Source organism: Rhyacophila brunnea, unplaced genomic scaffold, assembly GCF_057557595.1.
Source record: "Rhyacophila brunnea isolate RB1 unplaced genomic scaffold, BYU_Rbru_1.0 scaffold_6, whole genome shotgun sequence".
NCBI lineage: Eukaryota > Metazoa > Arthropoda > Insecta > Trichoptera > Rhyacophilidae > Rhyacophila > Rhyacophila brunnea.
The window spans coordinates 27594928-27613674 of NW_028233276.1; the positions used below are offsets into that span (position 1 = coordinate 27594928).

At 34.9% G+C, this 18747-nt stretch overlaps 3 protein-coding genes across 3 annotated transcripts; 2 read left to right on the top strand and 1 right to left on the bottom strand.

Moving 5' to 3' along the window:
• The first annotated feature begins 35 nt into the window (after positions 1-35).
• Positions 36-3425, top strand: LOC147065488 (uncharacterized). The gene is made up of 3 exons (XM_085956558.1): positions 36-288; positions 380-536; positions 674-3425. Exons 2-3 carry the CDS (start codon positions 420-422, stop codon positions 1898-1900), a joined length of 1344 nt encoding a protein of 447 aa, XP_085812684.1. The 5' UTR covers positions 36-288; positions 380-419; the 3' UTR covers positions 1901-3425.
• A 62-nt stretch (positions 3426-3487) lies between these two features.
• blp (mitochondrial import inner membrane translocase subunit Tim16) lies at positions 3488-4199 on the bottom strand. Its single transcript, XM_085956559.1, has one exon. It carries the CDS (start codon positions 4037-4039, stop codon positions 3659-3661), a length of 381 nt encoding a protein of 126 aa, XP_085812685.1. The 5' UTR covers positions 4040-4199; the 3' UTR covers positions 3488-3658.
• Positions 4200-8145: 3946 nt separating this feature from the next.
• On the top strand, positions 8146-14929 carry scu (hydroxysteroid 17-beta dehydrogenase 10). Its single transcript, XM_085956706.1, has 6 exons — positions 8146-8189; positions 8280-8444; positions 9946-10110; positions 11143-11380; positions 12929-13818; positions 14408-14929. Exons 1-5 carry the CDS (start codon positions 8181-8183, stop codon positions 13117-13119), a joined length of 768 nt encoding a protein of 255 aa, XP_085812832.1. The 5' UTR covers positions 8146-8180; the 3' UTR covers positions 13120-13818; positions 14408-14929.
• The last annotated feature ends 3818 nt before the right edge of the window (positions 14930-18747 follow it).

The window sequence follows — 18747 nt, forward strand, 5'->3', positions numbered from 1 at the left end:
TGACTGGTATTAATAATATGTATATATTACGAAGTATGTATTAACGGAACATGATTGCCGGCAAGTAGTTAAAATCGATTAATGACAGATTACATGTATTTGTATTACAACTAGACTAAAATATAGCTTTTGCTACATACTGCCTGGACTAAGAAGGCTTGTTTTTTAATGGAGGGAGTAAACATTAATGCAGGGATGCTATACAAGTAAACTGTGGAAAGAGCATTGACATGTCATGCGCCAGTTTAGAATATTTTATAATGTCATAGGTGAAACATTTGCATACTAGTAAGTTGATTTAGTTAACATAAACAACTTATTCGTTTATTTACTATTCACTGATAAGTAGACTTTTAAGTGTGTTCTTAAATTGTTTTAGGTGACACATTTTGACTGCTGGCATTCAATTGCGTATTAAAATGACCGTAGAAGTAGACATCTCCGAAAAGCCATCTTTAATCGCCCCAAAGAAGCGATCTATTAGTAAGAAGTCCGGACCAGTTGGCAGTCATGTTGACCATATCATTGTTATACAGGTACCTATCTATAATGCCGTTTCATGGATTGATTTTCTGTTCAATATTTACTCAGACAAGAGTGAAACTCTTTCTAACAAGCTGTAGGGTAGATAATTATATATACCTAAATCATATAAATATAAAATCTGTTTCAGGGAGCTTCTAATATGACCTCGGCCAAAATGCACAGTTTGGCTGAAGCTGTTGGGGTTTTAGAACATCACAAAGCCAATGGTAATATGCCAGCCCGGACAAATGGATTTAAGAGCCACATTATAATGGATCTGCCAATGATACCCGACGATGATGATGAAAAGTGTGACCTGTCCCCTACTCTGGTTGAGAAACAAACTCTCATTGAAAGACCACAAACACTGCAAAAGAATGGCTATCAACCACTGAGCACCAATTTACACAGTAGTCGAGAGATTGTCGATCTATCCCCAATATATGAGAATTCTTCGGATGCTTGTTCCAGCCATGATGATATCAGAGGTTCCAATAATGATATTGTAATGCAACGGAATTGTAAAATTCTTATTGAGGATACAAATGATAGCAATTCTGCTACTCTTAACAGCCTCTCTCAAACGCAGTCTGAAACCAGCCTGGAAATGGGACTTCTATCTGAAGGTCCGTTTTCTAAACACAGTGCCAAGAGATCTAAGAAAAGAGTGAATATTGTATCGGAACCCAACATACAAAATGAAGATATAGAGACTGAAATTTCTGCTTTGAAGTGTGATTCAGAAACATCTGGATCTCCAGACAGGTCAGTGCTGAGCAATCCTGCGGATGGATATTTAACTATGACAGGAACGATAAAGAGGGGTAAGAAGAAAGGTCAAAATATAGATGTTAAACTCAATATTTCAAGAGAGGAACTTGAGATATTAGAAGCCGCTATTGTTGCAAAAGAAATCAGTAAAGCGGAGCAATGGTTTAAATGCAGTCTTGTAACAGGACTTCACATCATGATCTGGTCATTTTTGTGCATGCCAGTAGTAATGGTGCTCTCTGGTTTTTATTCCTTTTATATCGGCACTATTACTTGGTACAACATATTTGTGTACATTAGCGAAGGAAAAAAGATATGGCTGAGAGTAGTCGCGTCCCCTTTTGTCATACTTTTGTATCCATTTTTGATAATAACATTTACTATCGGCTTAGGGATATATGCAGGTATAGTACAATTGACATTTTGCGGGTCCAGTTGGTGGAAAGAGGTATGTGACTGGGAAAAGGGTTTTTATGGTTGGTTTTGCAGCCTTCTGCATTTGTCTGATTGTAGTCCATATGAGGTAGTCATTTTGACTGATCTGAAAGTTGTTGAAAACACAGATATGAGAGGGCATTCTTCGACAGAAGATATTTCAATATAATTTTTGAAAACATTTTATACTTTTGTATGAAAGACGGGGCCATCGTTTAGGTTGTATCTCCTCTTGCACCTTTGGCTGCTGGAATCTTGCGCAATGAATGTTTATTAACATTACTTTATAAAATTATTCTCATTATTGAGATAAGGATAATAGAAAATATATTAGATTAATTTTATGAGCCTACTAAGCGCTTAATTGCTTATAGCGCTTCTGTGCCTTGTAATGTTACAGTTCAAGGCTTGCTCAGATACAAATTAAAAAGTATTTTGGAATCATTCCAAAAACACTTTATTTAATATACTTTTATTTAATGTTATTTCACTGCTTATCCATATTATACTTAACAGCAATCTAGTTGTATGTAGTTATATGCTGTATTATTTTTCAATGTTACATTAATCATTATTATATTATCTATACATAATTATTCATATGGAATATCTATCTCACATGAAATTCTTGTTCATCCAGAATCTCACTTCATAATGCTATTCATGGACTGGGATATTTAGTTTCTTTTATATTGTATCGTGAAAACCTATGAACAGTTAATATACCATTTATTCATAGGTCTGCAATGTTTTTCAAAAAAATTATTAACTAATAAAAATTATTGATTTTTGTTGAAAAAATATCCTTTCGGTTTGGCATAATAATCAAGATGTTTGAATAAAAGGGATATTTTCATGTTGAGACGAATTAATGCAGATAGGTATATATTTCAAACATAAATCTGGTAAAAGTATTAATGTTTGTTGTACCTACATTTTAGGTAACATTACGAAAAATAGAATATAGGTTTTACAATAAACAAGGAGTCCATAATAATATGTAATTACATTAATTGATAATTCACCTGTGAAAACTAAGTGACTTTAGTTGTCAATTTTTGTCCATGGAATCATATCTTAGATGCTAATTTAGATGCCTAAAATTAATTTGGGAATGTAAAAATACAAAATGTTTAACTTATATTTATAATCAAGTATTTAGGCAAAAATAGGATTGAATTCTGTTTGACCATTATATTTTTATCTTGCCAACTGAAATATTTTTGTATATAATCTTAGCCATACCATTAGGACATGTATTCTGCATGCCATTAATGTGTGACCGCTGTAACAGTATGTTTCCGCCCTAATGTTTTGCGGAGATAAAAAATCACTATGCTCTGCACTTGGTGCTGATCAAATAATGCATATTATGGCGGGGTCATACTATTAAGACGGTCGCAGTGTAGATCTCAAATTCTACCATACTCGTAAATGAGCAATTCGCAGTTGTGTAGCTTTCGACAATGTAAGTGTATTTTGTATTCATTTACAAAAATTGTAATCGTTGTAATGATATCCACATGTAAAAGAAGAAGGCTGCTATTTGTATGGATTTTACAATTTTTTATGTGATTTTGTAATAATTTTGTGGTATTTTATTTATCACAGTTTGAGACTGATATTTACCTAGTCCATATTATATTAAAACCATGTATTCGTACTATCGTGATTAAATAAAGTTAAATGTGTAATGGTTTTGATTTATTAACATTTGTCACCCAAGTATATTTTGAAAATAATTGAAACACCCGTGTAATGAAACTTCTATATTAAATAAAAAATAATTTTAGAATATTTACAGTTTAACTTAAAACTAGGGAAATAAATTTGTCTACTATTTCACGCAAATAAAATTAGTTGATCAACGGGAAATTTAACAATTTATTTCGTTAACACAATACTTGGAGCCTATGGTTTATTATCATTACGATGGGTCACTGGGAGGCTTATTTGTAGACGTTTCTGAATCTTTGAGTTCCTGGTCTAGTCTTTCCTTAGCTCGAACTACTTTGGATTGTAAGTAAAACGAGCCGCCCTTTGACTTATCATTCGCACCAAACAGATATTCGTAATTCTTCACGATGTCTTCCTTGTCCATGTTGGAAACATTTAAAATTTGTTGCGCTTCCTCTAATGTCAGACCTGTGGCTGCATTTGCGGCTGCCCTCTTTGCACCTTCTTTACCGCCGCCTCCTCGTCTCGCTGCTTCTTGAGAAGCAGCGATTTCTTGCTTCAGAGCTCTGGCGAAAGCCCTTCCGACGACCTGTGTTCCCAGGACAATTATTTGAGCTATATACTTCGCCATAACGAGAGGTCACTAATTACGATGGAGAATACTGAATTACATCACATGAATTGTTACGTTTTATTAGCTGCGCAATCGAATTTTTAAAAATCAAATCACTCGGACATAGCCATAACCTCGAATTGTTACGACGTGACGTAAGGCACAGTGTTGCAACACTAAGTGCAAAGTGACTCAAAATTTACGTTATCTATGCTCAAATTGTCCGACAAAAAATAATACTCCCCATATTATCCTCTTGAGACCCGAGGAAGAACCAGCCATCAGAATTTTTTTTTAATGATTTTATGTAAAAGGAATATCAAAACAACAAAAAAATTTTTTTTAGATTTTTAAATTTTAAACTAAGTAAAATATACTACGTGCACATATGTGTAACCCAGGTCACTATACAGATAAAACATAGTTATACTACATTCATGAAAATAATACAGAAAAGTAAACATTGATAAGAATTAAGACATTTTTATTAGAAAATAATACAATTAAAATGAAGAAAACAATACAATACAATAAAAATAGCTTAGGTAATTAAATTTATTTACACTTAAATTAATTACAAATTAACAATAAAAATAATAGAAAACTGCTTTGAGCTGTATCCTACAGTGTGATACAACTCAAAGCAGAATTTAGTACACAGGTACATATTGCATTTAATGCATATGTACCTGGTTCGCGACTTGCATCCAGGATAATATCTGCACTTTGATGCCGATTTGTCATCCTGGAAGCGAGGAAGGTGCCCGACTGTGTCCAAGCGGACTTCAGGGATCGGTGCCGGGATAACCTTCTTCTGTTTGCGAGGTGGTCCTTGAGAATCATCCAGCGATGATGACGCTGGCTGGTTTGGCACAATATGTCTTGGTAGACCACGTGTTGGCGGTGTTAAAATGCTGGCTACGTGACCTTCATACCGAATCATAGCTTTCGCTAACCGAATTCGGTATGATAACAGGCCCATAGTGTCCCTTCGGGGGACATTATCCTGTCGACAATTTCTCATATACATGAGCCAACAAGTTACCACCGCCAAGTCTACGAGATGGTTAAAAACCCTTACCGGCCACTTGCAGATTCGCATTGACGTTCGATAATATACGATCATCTGATCGCAAAGATCAATGCCACCCATTGACTTATTGTAATGGTTTACAATAGCCGGCTGAGTGACATTAATCCTCCTTTTGCCCTCTTTCGACCACCTCGTGCAGGTGCCAACAGGGCTACTGCCGACCGCAGTGGAAAGCAATAAGACTGACTGTCTTTCCACTTAACAACACAGACTTTGTCGTCCTGTCGAACCTTCTCATCCCAATCTCCTCTGGGCATATCTTTGTCAATTTTTAACTTTTTTATTACATCGCCAATTCTGTTACTTCAGACGGTTCCTTGGTCATTGGCACATGCACATCTTTAAGTTTTAACGAGGGAAGAATTATTTTCTTTTAATAAACATCATAAGGCATAATAATTATTCTCAATCTATATTAAAAATGTGTCAAGCGCGAAATCTATAAGGTACAACTACTGAGAAGATAGAAGCATATTAAACTGACTTGCTTATTAACTCCAACAAATCGTAACGTACGTCTATTCCTTTGCGCATTTAATTCAACTGTGCGGCGTCCAATCCTCCCGGAGGCCAATTGGGTCGGCGTCAAATTGGGTCGGCGTCCAATTGGGCCGGCGTCCGATTGTACCGGTGGCCAATTACCGGAGACCAATCGCCGGAGGCCAGTTTGCGGTGCCAAACCGTCCCATTCCCATCTCCATCTGATACCGTTCCTTTTCCAACATAATTGTGGAAGTCTAAAACTAATCCATCTCTGGCCGCTAGAACAATTTTTTTAAGCCCAACCGGATTGGGCTTGTTAGGCACAAATTGCCTGTGTTCACAGCGGCCAGTGAACGGTATCATCTGTTCATCGATGGAGTTATGAGCAGGTCTGGGCAATGTGTGGCATTGTTTCAAGACCTCGTTTAAAAACGGGCTTAACTTCCACAATTTCAATAAATCCCTTTTTTGGGCAGAATATAGGTTCGTTTCATCTGCCATCGCAGAAAATAGGCTAACGCTGAAGTAGTCGTAAAAGGTCTCCAGCACATTATCGACGGCATGCCCCACAGTGACCAGGTCTTCGTCCAGCTGTGGTCCAACACTCGGCATACTGAAACAATAGAAAAATTTAATTATGAAACAATGTAGGTATTCAGTTTAATATTCCATTCGTCAACTCTTCAGACCACAAGCAAAACTATGTTTTTACAAGTAATTAATTCATATATTGATTCTTTTGAAAAAGCATGTAATGAAAGAGAAACTATTACATGACTTGTCACTAGATCAGTGGTTCCCAAAGTTTACTGGGCTCCGACCCATCTAACAAAAATTTCCAATCTTGGGACCCACCTCTTAACTGTCTTAGAGAAAAGAGGGCATAAATATTGGTAATGCTCAGATTCCCTAGTGGCGAGTCGTGGAACTACTTAATGCTGTCTTATTATTTTGTTCTAATTGAAATAAAAAAATATTTTTTATAAGTGTTACCAATATGAATGAAAGACTGTTGAAATAAGAAACACAACTTAAATAAAAAAAAATATTACTGAAATACCTACACCTGCAAGGTTTTTTTTACAAAGTTATTTCAATGGGAAGGATGTATTTGTTTCTTATTTTTCTACATTACAGTTTTAGCATCAACTTCAACTTTAGTTACTTTTAATCGCAGTGAGTTTGATATATCCAATTTATTTCGGTATTTAGTTTTAATGTTAACCATAGCCGAAAATCAGACCTCACATAGATATTATGAGGTAGTAAAGAGGAGGAGGACTTTCATAGCTTCATCGAACAGGCAAGGATAATTATAATTATCAGCAACTGAGAGCCAGAATTTCGTTAACTGTTTACGATTGAAACTATTTTTCAGTGACGTATTTTCTGATAGATTAATTATTAAGGAATTATAAATAGCTGAATGAAATATCAAATTTATCACTTTCTATTTTTTTAAATTCATGTATACAGTGGCGAGGGCCCACTCAATATTCGCTCGCGACCCACTGGTGGGTCGCGACCCATAGTTTGGGAAACCATGGACTAGATGATAGATGAAACAAATTTATATATTATGAACATTGTAAACTTACGATTTTGTGAGCCAGGAAAGAACCCTGGACTGCGATGTCGAAGGTTGTGAATAAATGTCGGGCTCGGATGCGGCTTCTTGCTCTGGTTCCAGTTCTTGGTCTGGTTCCAGTTCTTGCTCTGCCTCCACGTGTAAAATGTAGAAGTCGTTCCCATCGTCCGAATCGTACCCATCACCAACTTCAAAATCGCTGTCTTCCAAAACTTCATCGATTTGGGCAGCATTCAGGAATTCATCTAAATGTAAAGAAAAAACATAACCTCATTACAATCGGATACTCGTGCGAAACGTATTAACTCAGACCTGACTGACGCGTGTGTGTACCGAATTTTCAATTCACAATTACGCGGTAAGCGTCAATTACATTGATCTTCTTTACGAGCTGTTTGTTGGCGAATTTAAAAGCGGGCGATTCAGCTACTGCGATTTGATGATTACACACAAAACTTTCCATTCGCTGAGAAGCCACAAGCCAGCGACTATTTTGACAGAACGTAGTTCGTTTTTTTACCGAGAGGTTGCTACTGCGCTCTACTGCGCTCTACTGCGCAGACGCAGTAGGCCCACACGCCGGCGTGTAGCGTGTAAAGTTGACCGGCTTTCAACTTTTCTCGGTAGAGTGTTTACAACCTGCTTGTTAGCTTGTTAGATGATTACACTGGGCGACTTTACAGGCGGATTGTAAATTCGCCAAAAACATCTCGTAAAGAAGCTCAATGTAATTGAGGCTTAATTATTAAAATGTCATACCTACCTACAATATAAATATATAATTCAAAATAGTAATCAAATTATTTTATTCCATGCAATGAATAAAATTATTATAAATATTGCAGTAGCAATATTTAAAATTGTCAATATTGCGTGTAATTAAATTTGCCTGGCATGTAAATATTATTTCATTGGCCATATTTAATACAAGTTGCCCGGTTGCCGGGACATTTTTAGGTTATTCAAAAGTCAAATAATCTGATATTACCAACGCCATGTCAAAGGTGAGTAATTGAGTGCAAATAATGTATTCGTTATGAATGGAAATGTCGATTAATGCTAGAATTTAACGATGTGTATATATTTTATTCTAGTGCTTGATTAGTTTAGTCACCGGAGGAGCCTCTGGTCTGGGAAAAGCAACTGTTGAAAGGTTGGTTCAGCAGGGAGGCAAGGTTGTATTATGCGATTTACCGGACTCCAATGGGAAAGCAGTGGCCGAAGAGATAGGGAGCAATGTTATTTTTGCACCTGCTGATGTAAGCTATCATTATATTATCATCACTAAATTAGATACAAAATTTTAAATGTTATAGTTTTTGATTCAATATTATGTAGGGTGTTGGATGTATTATGATTTATAATGCAAGAATTAATAAGTGTAATTCTTGGCCATTATGCCATCTTGGTTTGTATCACATTCTATTACCCGAATGACAGATACCTGCAGGTACCCCTTTCTTGCGGTATGCTTTTCGTTGAAGATTGGCAACGGAATTCATTCGGAATCACCCAGAAAACTTATTAACTATGCATGATGTTGTAAAAGATTATAGTTCGTTTTACATAATATAACCTGTTCAAAGTATGCATCATACCTGCCCTTTATGACGACTCTCCACTATCTCGATCGGTTGTTGACTTCAATAGCAATATTACAAAAACATGACTTTAAAACTCTATGCTTTTACTTGAAAAAAAACATTTCAATGATTATATTTTGTTCCAGCGTTCTGTTCTACACGAAAAATTAAATTTTTTGAAACCATATTAGAGTCAAACTTAGTTATTACGAGGAAGACGGGACCGACTGAATTTGCTCGTTATAAGCGTTACTCGTGATATCAGAGAATAGGTATTTTTAAATGAGCGGTCACATAACCCAAAAAGTCGCAATTCAAACAAAAACACACAATTAGGATTTTTCCCCGAAACAAGCATGGCATTCATAAACTACAAAAGAAGTTGTTTATTGTAATGAACGCTGGTAGGTACCTACTGACTTCACAAACCTTGGATTTTTTATATGGAATTTCAACCATATCCGTTAATACTTTTTCAACATTGTCGGCGAAAACACCAATTAAGTAGGTACTTAGACACTTAACTAGTGTCATAAATGTAATGCGATCCCGGCGGCATCCTGACCGGTCGAATTTTATTGCTTAGGGTCGAAATGTTTTTAAACGATCGACACAATTACAGTTTTAAGAAAATTTTTGACGATGTTTTAGCTCGGTATACCCGATAATGAGCTCGTTATAAAAGTGAATAAATGTATGGCAAAAATCATAAACAAAAAGGCAACGAATGTTTCCTCATTACATCCGAGATCTCACTATATCCGTGATTGTAATAACTGAGTTCGACTGTATATTGTGTTTGATGGTAGTGCGTTTTGGCCACAGGTGGATTTCAAATCATTTCGCAACTAGTCAGTCTTGTTACCCACAATTATTTTCTGCAGTATATAACAACATCGCATGTATTTGGATTCAATCTTCAGATTCGATTAACCCAAAATTAATAAATCGTAGCTACAACACGTTGAAACTAGAGTGATGAAATGTTTTTTAATTTTGCATACATTTTAGCCTTGCTTGAACAATATGAGAATTTTATTATTTTCTAGTCTATCTTCCTCTCCAATCCCTTATTTTGCATATCGATTGTTTGGGTACATTACTATCGGTTAATAATTTATTCATTTTCATTGCAACATTTATTCATAATTATGTTGAAATTCTTTTATAATTTCAGGTACGCCTTGAGAATGACATCGAAGGCGTAATTAAGCTTACAAAAGAAAAGTATGGAAAATTGAACACGGTTGTAAATTGTGCAGGAATTGCGATAGCTTTCCAAACATATAATTTCAATAAAAACACATGTCATAGGCTAGAAGATTTTGAAAAAGTCCTCATGGTAATTATCTTTAATATTATTATTTACCTTACATAGTAACGACTGGTGGAAAAAAGTCTTATTGAAGTTCAAAATTGTTCAATTCTATAAAGTCATCATTGCCAACTTGGTCATACGGTTATTCAATGGGTCTTGTGTAGCACGGTTTCATTGCATTTGTTCAGCGGTTATCTATTCACTGAGCGAATTGTCCATTCGATTACGATTTTATCATTTTTAATAATATCTATAGCATAGCTTATAGTCGGTATTTTAGGATCACAGAGGCCTAACTACAAAAATGGTTTCGATAATGCCGTAATCATATTTACTGGTGACACAAAGATATATGTTATAGATATTATATCCGTTTACAAGATATAGTTGAGTAAAATGTGCTTTATTTTATGAATTTCATAGCAAAATCTTTATTTGCGTTTATCTCAAACCCGGATCCTAAATCCCCGAAGTGAAAATAATTTTTTATTTTTAATATGCCGTAGTGTTAATTATTGAAAGTTCCTTGAATCAGCTTTCAGGCTTTAATTTTATATATTTTTCTCTTGATAATGTCTTCTATCCTAATATGTAGTAGAGACCGACAAGTTTAACATGAGGCTCCACTACAACACGACAGCTATGCAGCGGAGCCTCACGTTAAACTTGTCGGTTTCTAGTAAGTGCGTATACTTATTATCATCTCCCTTTCCTGGTACATATATTTTTCAAATACATATTTCTCATGGGTATGCTTTTCTTAATTAGTTTTCCATTGTGTGTAAGTTCATGAACTGTCAAATCCAGCTCCTTTTAGTGGTAAAATAGTATTAAACTAGAGGTTGATTGAAATGTTGGTTATAATCATGAATCGCCATATTACATTTATTTTTTGATCAACTTTAAATGTGGCTTTCTAATAATTTTAATATTATATCAATATTCGATTTTTCTTAATATTTACTAGTATGCAGTGTGTGTGTTTTATGGAGGTAACTGATATTGGAATCGATAGCCGCATATGCCCATGTACATTGATTACATTGTATCTCGCAGGTCAATACCCTTGGAACCTTTAATGTAATCCGTTTGGCTGCAGGTTTGATCGGTCAAAATGAACCTGATGCAGATGGGCAGCGTGGTGTTATAATAAACACTTCTTGCATCTCAGCATTTGACGGTCAAATCGGCCAAGTCGCGTATGCCGCATCCAAAGCCGCTGTTGCTGGCATGACAATGCCTTTGGCTCGAGACTTGGCCACACAAGGAATCAGAGTAAATTGCATAGCGCCCGGTAAGACACTCTTATTTTAGTATTTTTTTTTACACACTATTGAGTTCATGAAAGATAATATTGATGCCATATAACTTGAATAAATAATCAGACTTGAGAATGATGTTTGCAATATTGTAAATTTCTTTAAAACTTTTACATAAATTTCATTTAAAGACTATAATCTACCAGTATAAATTGACCACGGTGAGAGTGCTACATGCATTTGGCACAGAATATCATTCAGTTTATTCTTATACTGAATGTGCTTAGTTCCAAATTTCTATCACCTGATGATTTATGTTGGTATTTATCAATATCTATAATAATGAATAATCTGCCTTGACATGTCTTTTTATTATTTACCTACTTAAAAACAAAATGTACCTACCCAATTAAATTTAAAGATATCTCCTTTGTGAATAGACTGATATAATATTACTTTTTCTAAATGTCTGATGTTAAATCTGTGTATATCAGCATCACTGAAATTATTGTTTTCATCTTCAATAATTTGATTAAGGACCAGGAAAAAGAATCTGAATACGGAGAAGCTATTACTTTCGACCCGCTGTAACACAAAAGGTTTATATAATAATGATGTTTGTACATCTATAATGTATTGTATGCTATTTATCTCAAAAAAAATTTCATTGTTGAAAATATTTCGCATATGGCAATCGACCCAACAGCTAAAACTTAGCGAGGGCAACTCACTTTATTTCACTATTTCCATGTAAAATTTTTATCAATATAATAATTATTGGTATATAATACTTTGACTAAAGGAATTGCCATTTTGGTTATGCACACTCCCATGGCTTGGACTTGTAACGGGTGTTTTTTTCTTTTCTTAGATAGAACTTATGAAAGGGTTAACTGTCAAACCCATGAGTGGAGTCACACTTGAACAACGCTACCAAAGTATCCAAAATTAGTTTGTCGTCGATTCGCGCTACTTATAGATGTTGTTTTTTTAGCGATGAGGTTCATTTTTGGCTTAACGGATTTATTAATTTGAAAAATTGCCGCATATGGAGTGAGACTAATCCAGAAGAGATCCTACAGACTCCATTATTCACAAAAATGCACCGTTGCGATTTATAATCCGGACAAGATGTGGTTTTAACAGGACGGCACTACGTGCCATATGGCGACCTCAACCATCGACTTATTGAAATCAAAATTTGGTGATAAGTAAATTTCTGATTTCGAGAAATAGATCTGTCAATTGGCCTCCAAGGTCGTGCGATTTGATACCTGGATAATATCCTGTGGGGTATGGTATGGTATGGTATGGTATACGGCCAGCAGTACTCGAAAAAGTGGTCCAAAATTGGATTCCCAGAATGCGCTTCGTCAAGAACAACCGCAGTGGCCATATGCTTGAAATCATTTTCAAATGTTAATGCTATGTAATCTTGAATAAAAAAATATTTATTTGTGTTATTTTTTACAATTTCAAGTTCTCAAAAAAACGCCTTTATGTAATAATTGCATATATATAATTCAACCTAACGAAAGTTTCTAGCCTTCAAATATTGTGTCATGTTTATATTTTATTTTCAGGTTTATTTGATACTCCAATCCTGGCGTATCTCCCTGAGAAGGTTCGGGCTTTCCTCAGCAAGTCGACAGCATTCCCATGTAGGTTTGGACATCCTTCTGAATTCGCAAATATGGTTACCAGTTTAGTAGAGAACACTTATATCAATGGAGCAGTTGTACGACTGGACGCCGGCTTAAAAATGACTCTATAGTCAAAATTTAACAAAAATATAATTACTGTCCAGTGTCTTTTTTCAAATTTCATTGCCAATATGTATCACTATATTGTGGCACTAAGATCTTGTGAATTATTTATACTTGCCATATAATTCAATGGGATTTGAAAAGAAAACCAACTCTTTTTATTCCAGAAATATGTTTTTAAAAAGGTTTGGCAACAGTTTGATATTAGCCGTTTATTAACGATGTATTATATTGGTTTTCGGTAGTAGTCAGTCAGTAAACGTTTCAGATGTAGAAGTTATAAATAAATTATGTCTGATGATCAAGTTGTATAATAATTGTTTTCTTAAGGCACAAAGCCAGAGAAAAAAATTTTCAACCTAAATCTGTTTGCGAAAAGAAGAAGACGTTTTGTCTTAAATCGCTACTTTTCAGGACAGCCAAAAGATGATTAATTTTCAGACCATTTTGTATGGGAACTTCAATGTTTCTGTATGGAATTTAGTAGTACTTAATTTAAAGGTGTTGATTTGACTTATCTTTTTTCTCATTGTGCATAATATGTGTATTACAGTTCATTTGCCATCTTTAACCCATTTTCGATTTTTTAGACATATCGCCCACAGATATAATAATATGTCATCATGAGTTTTATAGTTTTGACAGAAAATTAGAAATAATTGGAGGGGCACCGATCTGAATTCATGTACATACTAGTCATGATAGCAGTGGCGAAGGGTGGAGGTAGGCTGTTAAGATCCGCCATAAATAGTGCACATTAAACTTTTTCAGACATACATATTTGTTTTCATTGAAATAAGACTACAATTTACAGAAAGTGTTGGTAAGTTTTTAAAATTCAATTAAACCCTAAGAAACCAAGCCATAATAGATAATAGTCAAAAAATACATGTCTATCCATAAAATATCTAAAAATATCCAATTAAATCATACATAACTTTGAATGTTTTATAGATAGAATAATATTTTTTATTTATTATAGTTTGGTTTAGGCAGGGCATAATGAAATAAAAAAATGAACCAACAATATGTGTAATATGTATTTTTAATCCAACGAAAACAAATAACTATGAATGAAAAAGTGTGCACAATTTTGTCGTATCGCCCAAATTAGACCAAAACTATTATGGTTTCGTTTAGGCAGGGTTTAATTGATTTTTAAAAACTAACTAACACCATCTGTAAATTGTAGTCTTAGTTCAATAAAAACAAATACATATGACTAACAAAGTTTAGTGTGCACTATTTATAGCGAATCTTAACAGCCTACCTCCACCCTTCGCCACTGCATGATAGTAACCATAACAATATACACACATAATTTCTCCCATATGATCCTATTAGGATCGGACATGGTCGGAAAAAAAAAATTCTGCATACTAGAAGACTGATGTTATGACAACTGCAGTTGTTCAAGGTTAAATTGTATAGTAATGTAACCTAATAGGACCAAAAAAGAAAACAACACCGAAAGCGGGCTATTTTCAGCTGTTTTAACAGATTTTTAATGTTATAATTTTTATGCAACTACATATGTATGTAAATTACAAAAATCATTCTCAGTTTTGAGCGAAAGCATTTTTCATTTGTATGTATATTTTTTTAGTTGATATTATGTTAAATATCATATGGATATTTTCTACTTTGTTGAAAGTAAATAAAATTTTTATTGTTAAAATTCACTCAAATACGTTAATTTTATAAGCTTATATTAGGTTTAGCAATTTTGTATTACATTAAAAAATACTAGAAACGTTTTATTAAGAATCTTATGTTAAATATTTTGGATCCAAAGATAGAAAGATTTAATACAATTATAAAAAAATAAAAATTTATTTGTCTTTTTCTATACTCTCCAACATTTATCACCCTTCATTATTGAACTGTTGTCATAATGTCATGTCTAATGTCGCTTTCTTATAATATGTCGATGTTGCTCATCTTTCCGAATGTTGAATGTCGAAAAAGAAATTGATAGGAATGTTCACACATTTCAGTTTATGTTCAATCGATAGTGAATTTGTTAGTCCGTTAACATCATTTCGTCATACCACTTCAACACTTTTTTGGATGAAGATGTCATCATACGTAATTCCGAACAATGATTCAATAAAATAATTATTAAACTATTCCAAAATCGAAAGAAGATGGTTATTTCTTTTAAATTGTTTTTTTATAATAATAGGTATTGATTTAAATTTCACAGAATGAATGCTCGATTATCATTCAGCGATGTTAACTCATTTGTAGACATGACGTCTATAAACGTTGTGTTCTGTGAAATGTGATATGACAGAACGTCAATTGACGTCCTGTACCGTAAAACGGAATACGACACAATGTTTATAGAAGTCATATTTTGGATTAAAATAATATGTTCTCCGTCTACTTGTGTCACAGTGCGAACATATTTAGTATTTATTGTAAAAATCCGTATTGAAAGAGATGCAAGATATTTCATCATTTGTTTCCTCTAACAACGGTACAACGCCTATACACGTCATGACACTATGCATTTCTCATTTGTAACATCCGATGTGTCATACTGTGAGCACAATCCAATAATAGCTGTTCGGCAAATAATCGTTATCAAAGGAAGTGTCTTAATTTATAATAAAGAAGTCGTGAAGTAGATTATTATTATTTATTTCAGTAGAAATATTTCATGATTAGTTACCCGCTGTGTGGTTACATAAAATTTAGTTTATTTTACAAATATATTGAACATTACTTTTTTCTTGAATGCTTTACGTACCTTTGTACGTAATCTGATTTTTCATGTAAAATTAGTTTCGAATATTATTTATTGATACAAACTAATTATATCGTCTTGTGTAGCTACAGCATTGATATATTGGTACTTAGATTCTATATTGAATTTATGTTGTGCTTAATATGTGTAAATATTCAATGTTCAATGTGTATGTATGTTATGTCATATCGCGGTGTTCAAATGATAGATAATATGACACAACGTGTATTGATGTCGAGGATTTTTTTTTTTTATTCAGATTTTACTCATTTCTATACTTATATATAAATCGAAAAGTAAAAAAAACAGTAAGTAAAATATTCTTAATACAATAATTTCAATATGTGTCATATCAGTAACATTTCAAAATCAGTGACGTCCCATGGGATTAGGCAGACCATGTGTTGCTAAGGCACAGTAAATCAAGGCCGAAATTGCGAATATTATATACATATTAATCTTAGGAATTGCAATACCGAATGTTAATACCAATGCCGGTATTCCGGTATTTCTTATTAAATGCCGGTATTTTTGAAATATGACAAAAAAAAGTATCTACAAATAAATAGAGGTGAGGTACTAATGATTATACAAACGAATGCTAGTTCACCGCGATTTTAGATACCTACATTTAAAAATACACCTGACAACTTCTAAAACCAATTAACCAAGAAACTTTAGGATAAATTTAAAATTAAGGATGTAACTACCTATAATGCAAATAATGTATTTCGCAAATCTCCACGTGTCATTGCTATTGAAGGGCAATGGAAGTAAACTAACGTGAGTATCATGTTGATACCGGATGAAGGTCTCCCACAGGAGACCACCTCAAAGGGCGGACCGAACCATCATCTTTCCCAAAACACCACAGCCTACGTCCATTCTTCGCGGTTCTCGCAACCCTCGGCCGAGCAGAGCCCGCCTCCTCAAAAATTCGAATTCATCCACGCTCCCGCCAAAACACAGACGCAGCCTGTCGAAAACGGCCGCTCGCGCCGCCACTAGTCAATCCGTCGATAAAACAGAGAGTGCGATGATGCCGGCAATCTGACGGTTGGACGCGCGCGAAAATCTCCTCTCTTGCCCCTGACGCCGAACGAACAGCATCGACCGCAAAATGTCTCTCACATCGGACACCGGACAGCAAGCATCGCCTCTGCTCGCCTCGGACGCGAAGCTACAAGGATCCCCAGCCCAGCCAGCATCTCCCGCCAAAAAGACCACATCGCCAAGCCGCAAGCACTGATTCTCGCCTCGGATGCCAAGCATCAGCAGCCCAGCCCGCGACACCACGTCTGCAGCCCGCCAAATCGCCATTACCAACCCACCGCCAACGACAATACCCTGTATCTATGATAAAATAAACCAGCCTCAACAGCATGCACGGTGTGTTTCTATCTCCCATCCCCGCTTCTTTGGCCATGACATTATCACGGTCTGCCATCTCCGCCTAAGTGCGAAGAAGGCCAGTGATAATGTAAGCTGACAAAAAAATAAAGTTCTGTTAAACCTTTATGTTAATTAATAATTTTGTTTCAACTTTCAATACTGAAAATATCGGTATTGTCTGATTAATAATACCGGTATTTCGGTATGCAAAGATATTGTAATACCGGTATTGCAATCCCTAATTAATCTTGATTCTCGATTCCGTGTACGTGAAATTATTTAGAGTTCATCAAAATCAGTCAGTACGTCAGGCGTCTACGTCACTAAACGTGCTAGTGAGCTTGCTAGTCGACATATTTACCTTAAACCTTTTATTTTAAATGTGGAAAGGATATAATATTTATTATACTTTGCTAAAATAAATGTTTTATGTTTGGTGTATTTAATTTCTTTCTGTGGTAATATTATGGTATTAGTATTTTTTCTTCGGTTGGGAGGATATCCTTGTAAAGAAATACTAATATTTGAATATTTTATTAAGGGGAATATATTATATTCTCACAATAAAATAGACTGTTTTCACTAAGTGTCAACAACATTGAAAAGGATGAAATTCAGTGGCGCGACCAGGGGGCCCTGGCACCCCCCAAAATATGAAAATCATAAGAATGATTTTACACATTGAAATTGAAAGCCAATAAACTATACCTTGGGTTTAGACAAATAGCACGGCAAAAAAACGATTTGTAATTCTCCAGCACCCTTTTTAGAAAAATTTCTTAGATTTTAATTTCTAACACAAAAATTGTCTGTCGGGTTTTTTTAGAAACCTGTTCCCTAATGAACTGTCAAAAAATTTTCGGTGTCCACCCGAATTCCAGAGTGGTGTAGGTCATGGCTGGGGAGGGCTGACAGGGCTCTAGCCTAGGGGCCGGGCTGTGGGGGGCCCGGCGTGTCAGGTTGACCAGATAAGTGAGATAAACACGCATCATAAATTAGCTTTAATAGTAAAAAAGTCGCCTGCGGCGCTATTATGACCATGAACATTTTAAATTATATAATTGTCCAATATATTTTCTGATTATTATTAGCTCCATTATTAAAGTAGATGTATTGAAAATCCCCAATAATTTACTCTATAATTAAGTACCCTCAATTTGAACTAAAACATAATTTGAAAAACGTTAATGTAGTGTTTCAGACTGCCTTTAATCTAAGCAGTGGATGGGGGGCCCGTCAAATACCCTAGCCTGAGGGCCCGTTTCAGGATGTGGGGGCCATGGTGTAGGTACACCGAGTGCAATAGACAAAAGACCGATAAACGAGATATTAGGTTGATGAAGTTAAATGCAATAATACTTTTTTTGTCCATTTTCAATTAATATTTTGGAACCTCAATATTAAAAAACCAAAAATCTACGATAAACATTCGGCGAAAAGAACGACTACACCCACTAGACCCACTATAGTCGGTGGTGGTGTAAATCAAAAG

Excerpts from the sequence above, each read along its gene's own strand:
- LOC147065488 (XM_085956558.1), top strand. The coding sequence starts at position 420 with ATGACCGTAGAAGTAGACATCTCCGAAAAGCCATCTTTAATCGCCCCA. Across the intron at positions 537-673 it reads ACCATATCATTGTTATACAG|GGAGCTTCTAATATGACCTC; the intron begins GTACCTATCTAT and ends AATCTGTTTCAG.
- blp (XM_085956559.1), bottom strand. The coding sequence starts at position 4,039 with ATGGCGAAGTATATAGCTCAAATAATTGTCCTGGGAACACAGGTCGTC.
- scu (XM_085956706.1), top strand. Across the intron at positions 8,445-9,945 it reads TTATTTTTGCACCTGCTGAT|GTACGCCTTGAGAATGACAT; the intron begins GTAAGCTATCAT and ends TTATAATTTCAG. Across the intron at positions 11,381-12,928 it reads AGTAAATTGCATAGCGCCCG|GTTTATTTGATACTCCAATC; the intron begins GTAAGACACTCT and ends TTTTATTTTCAG.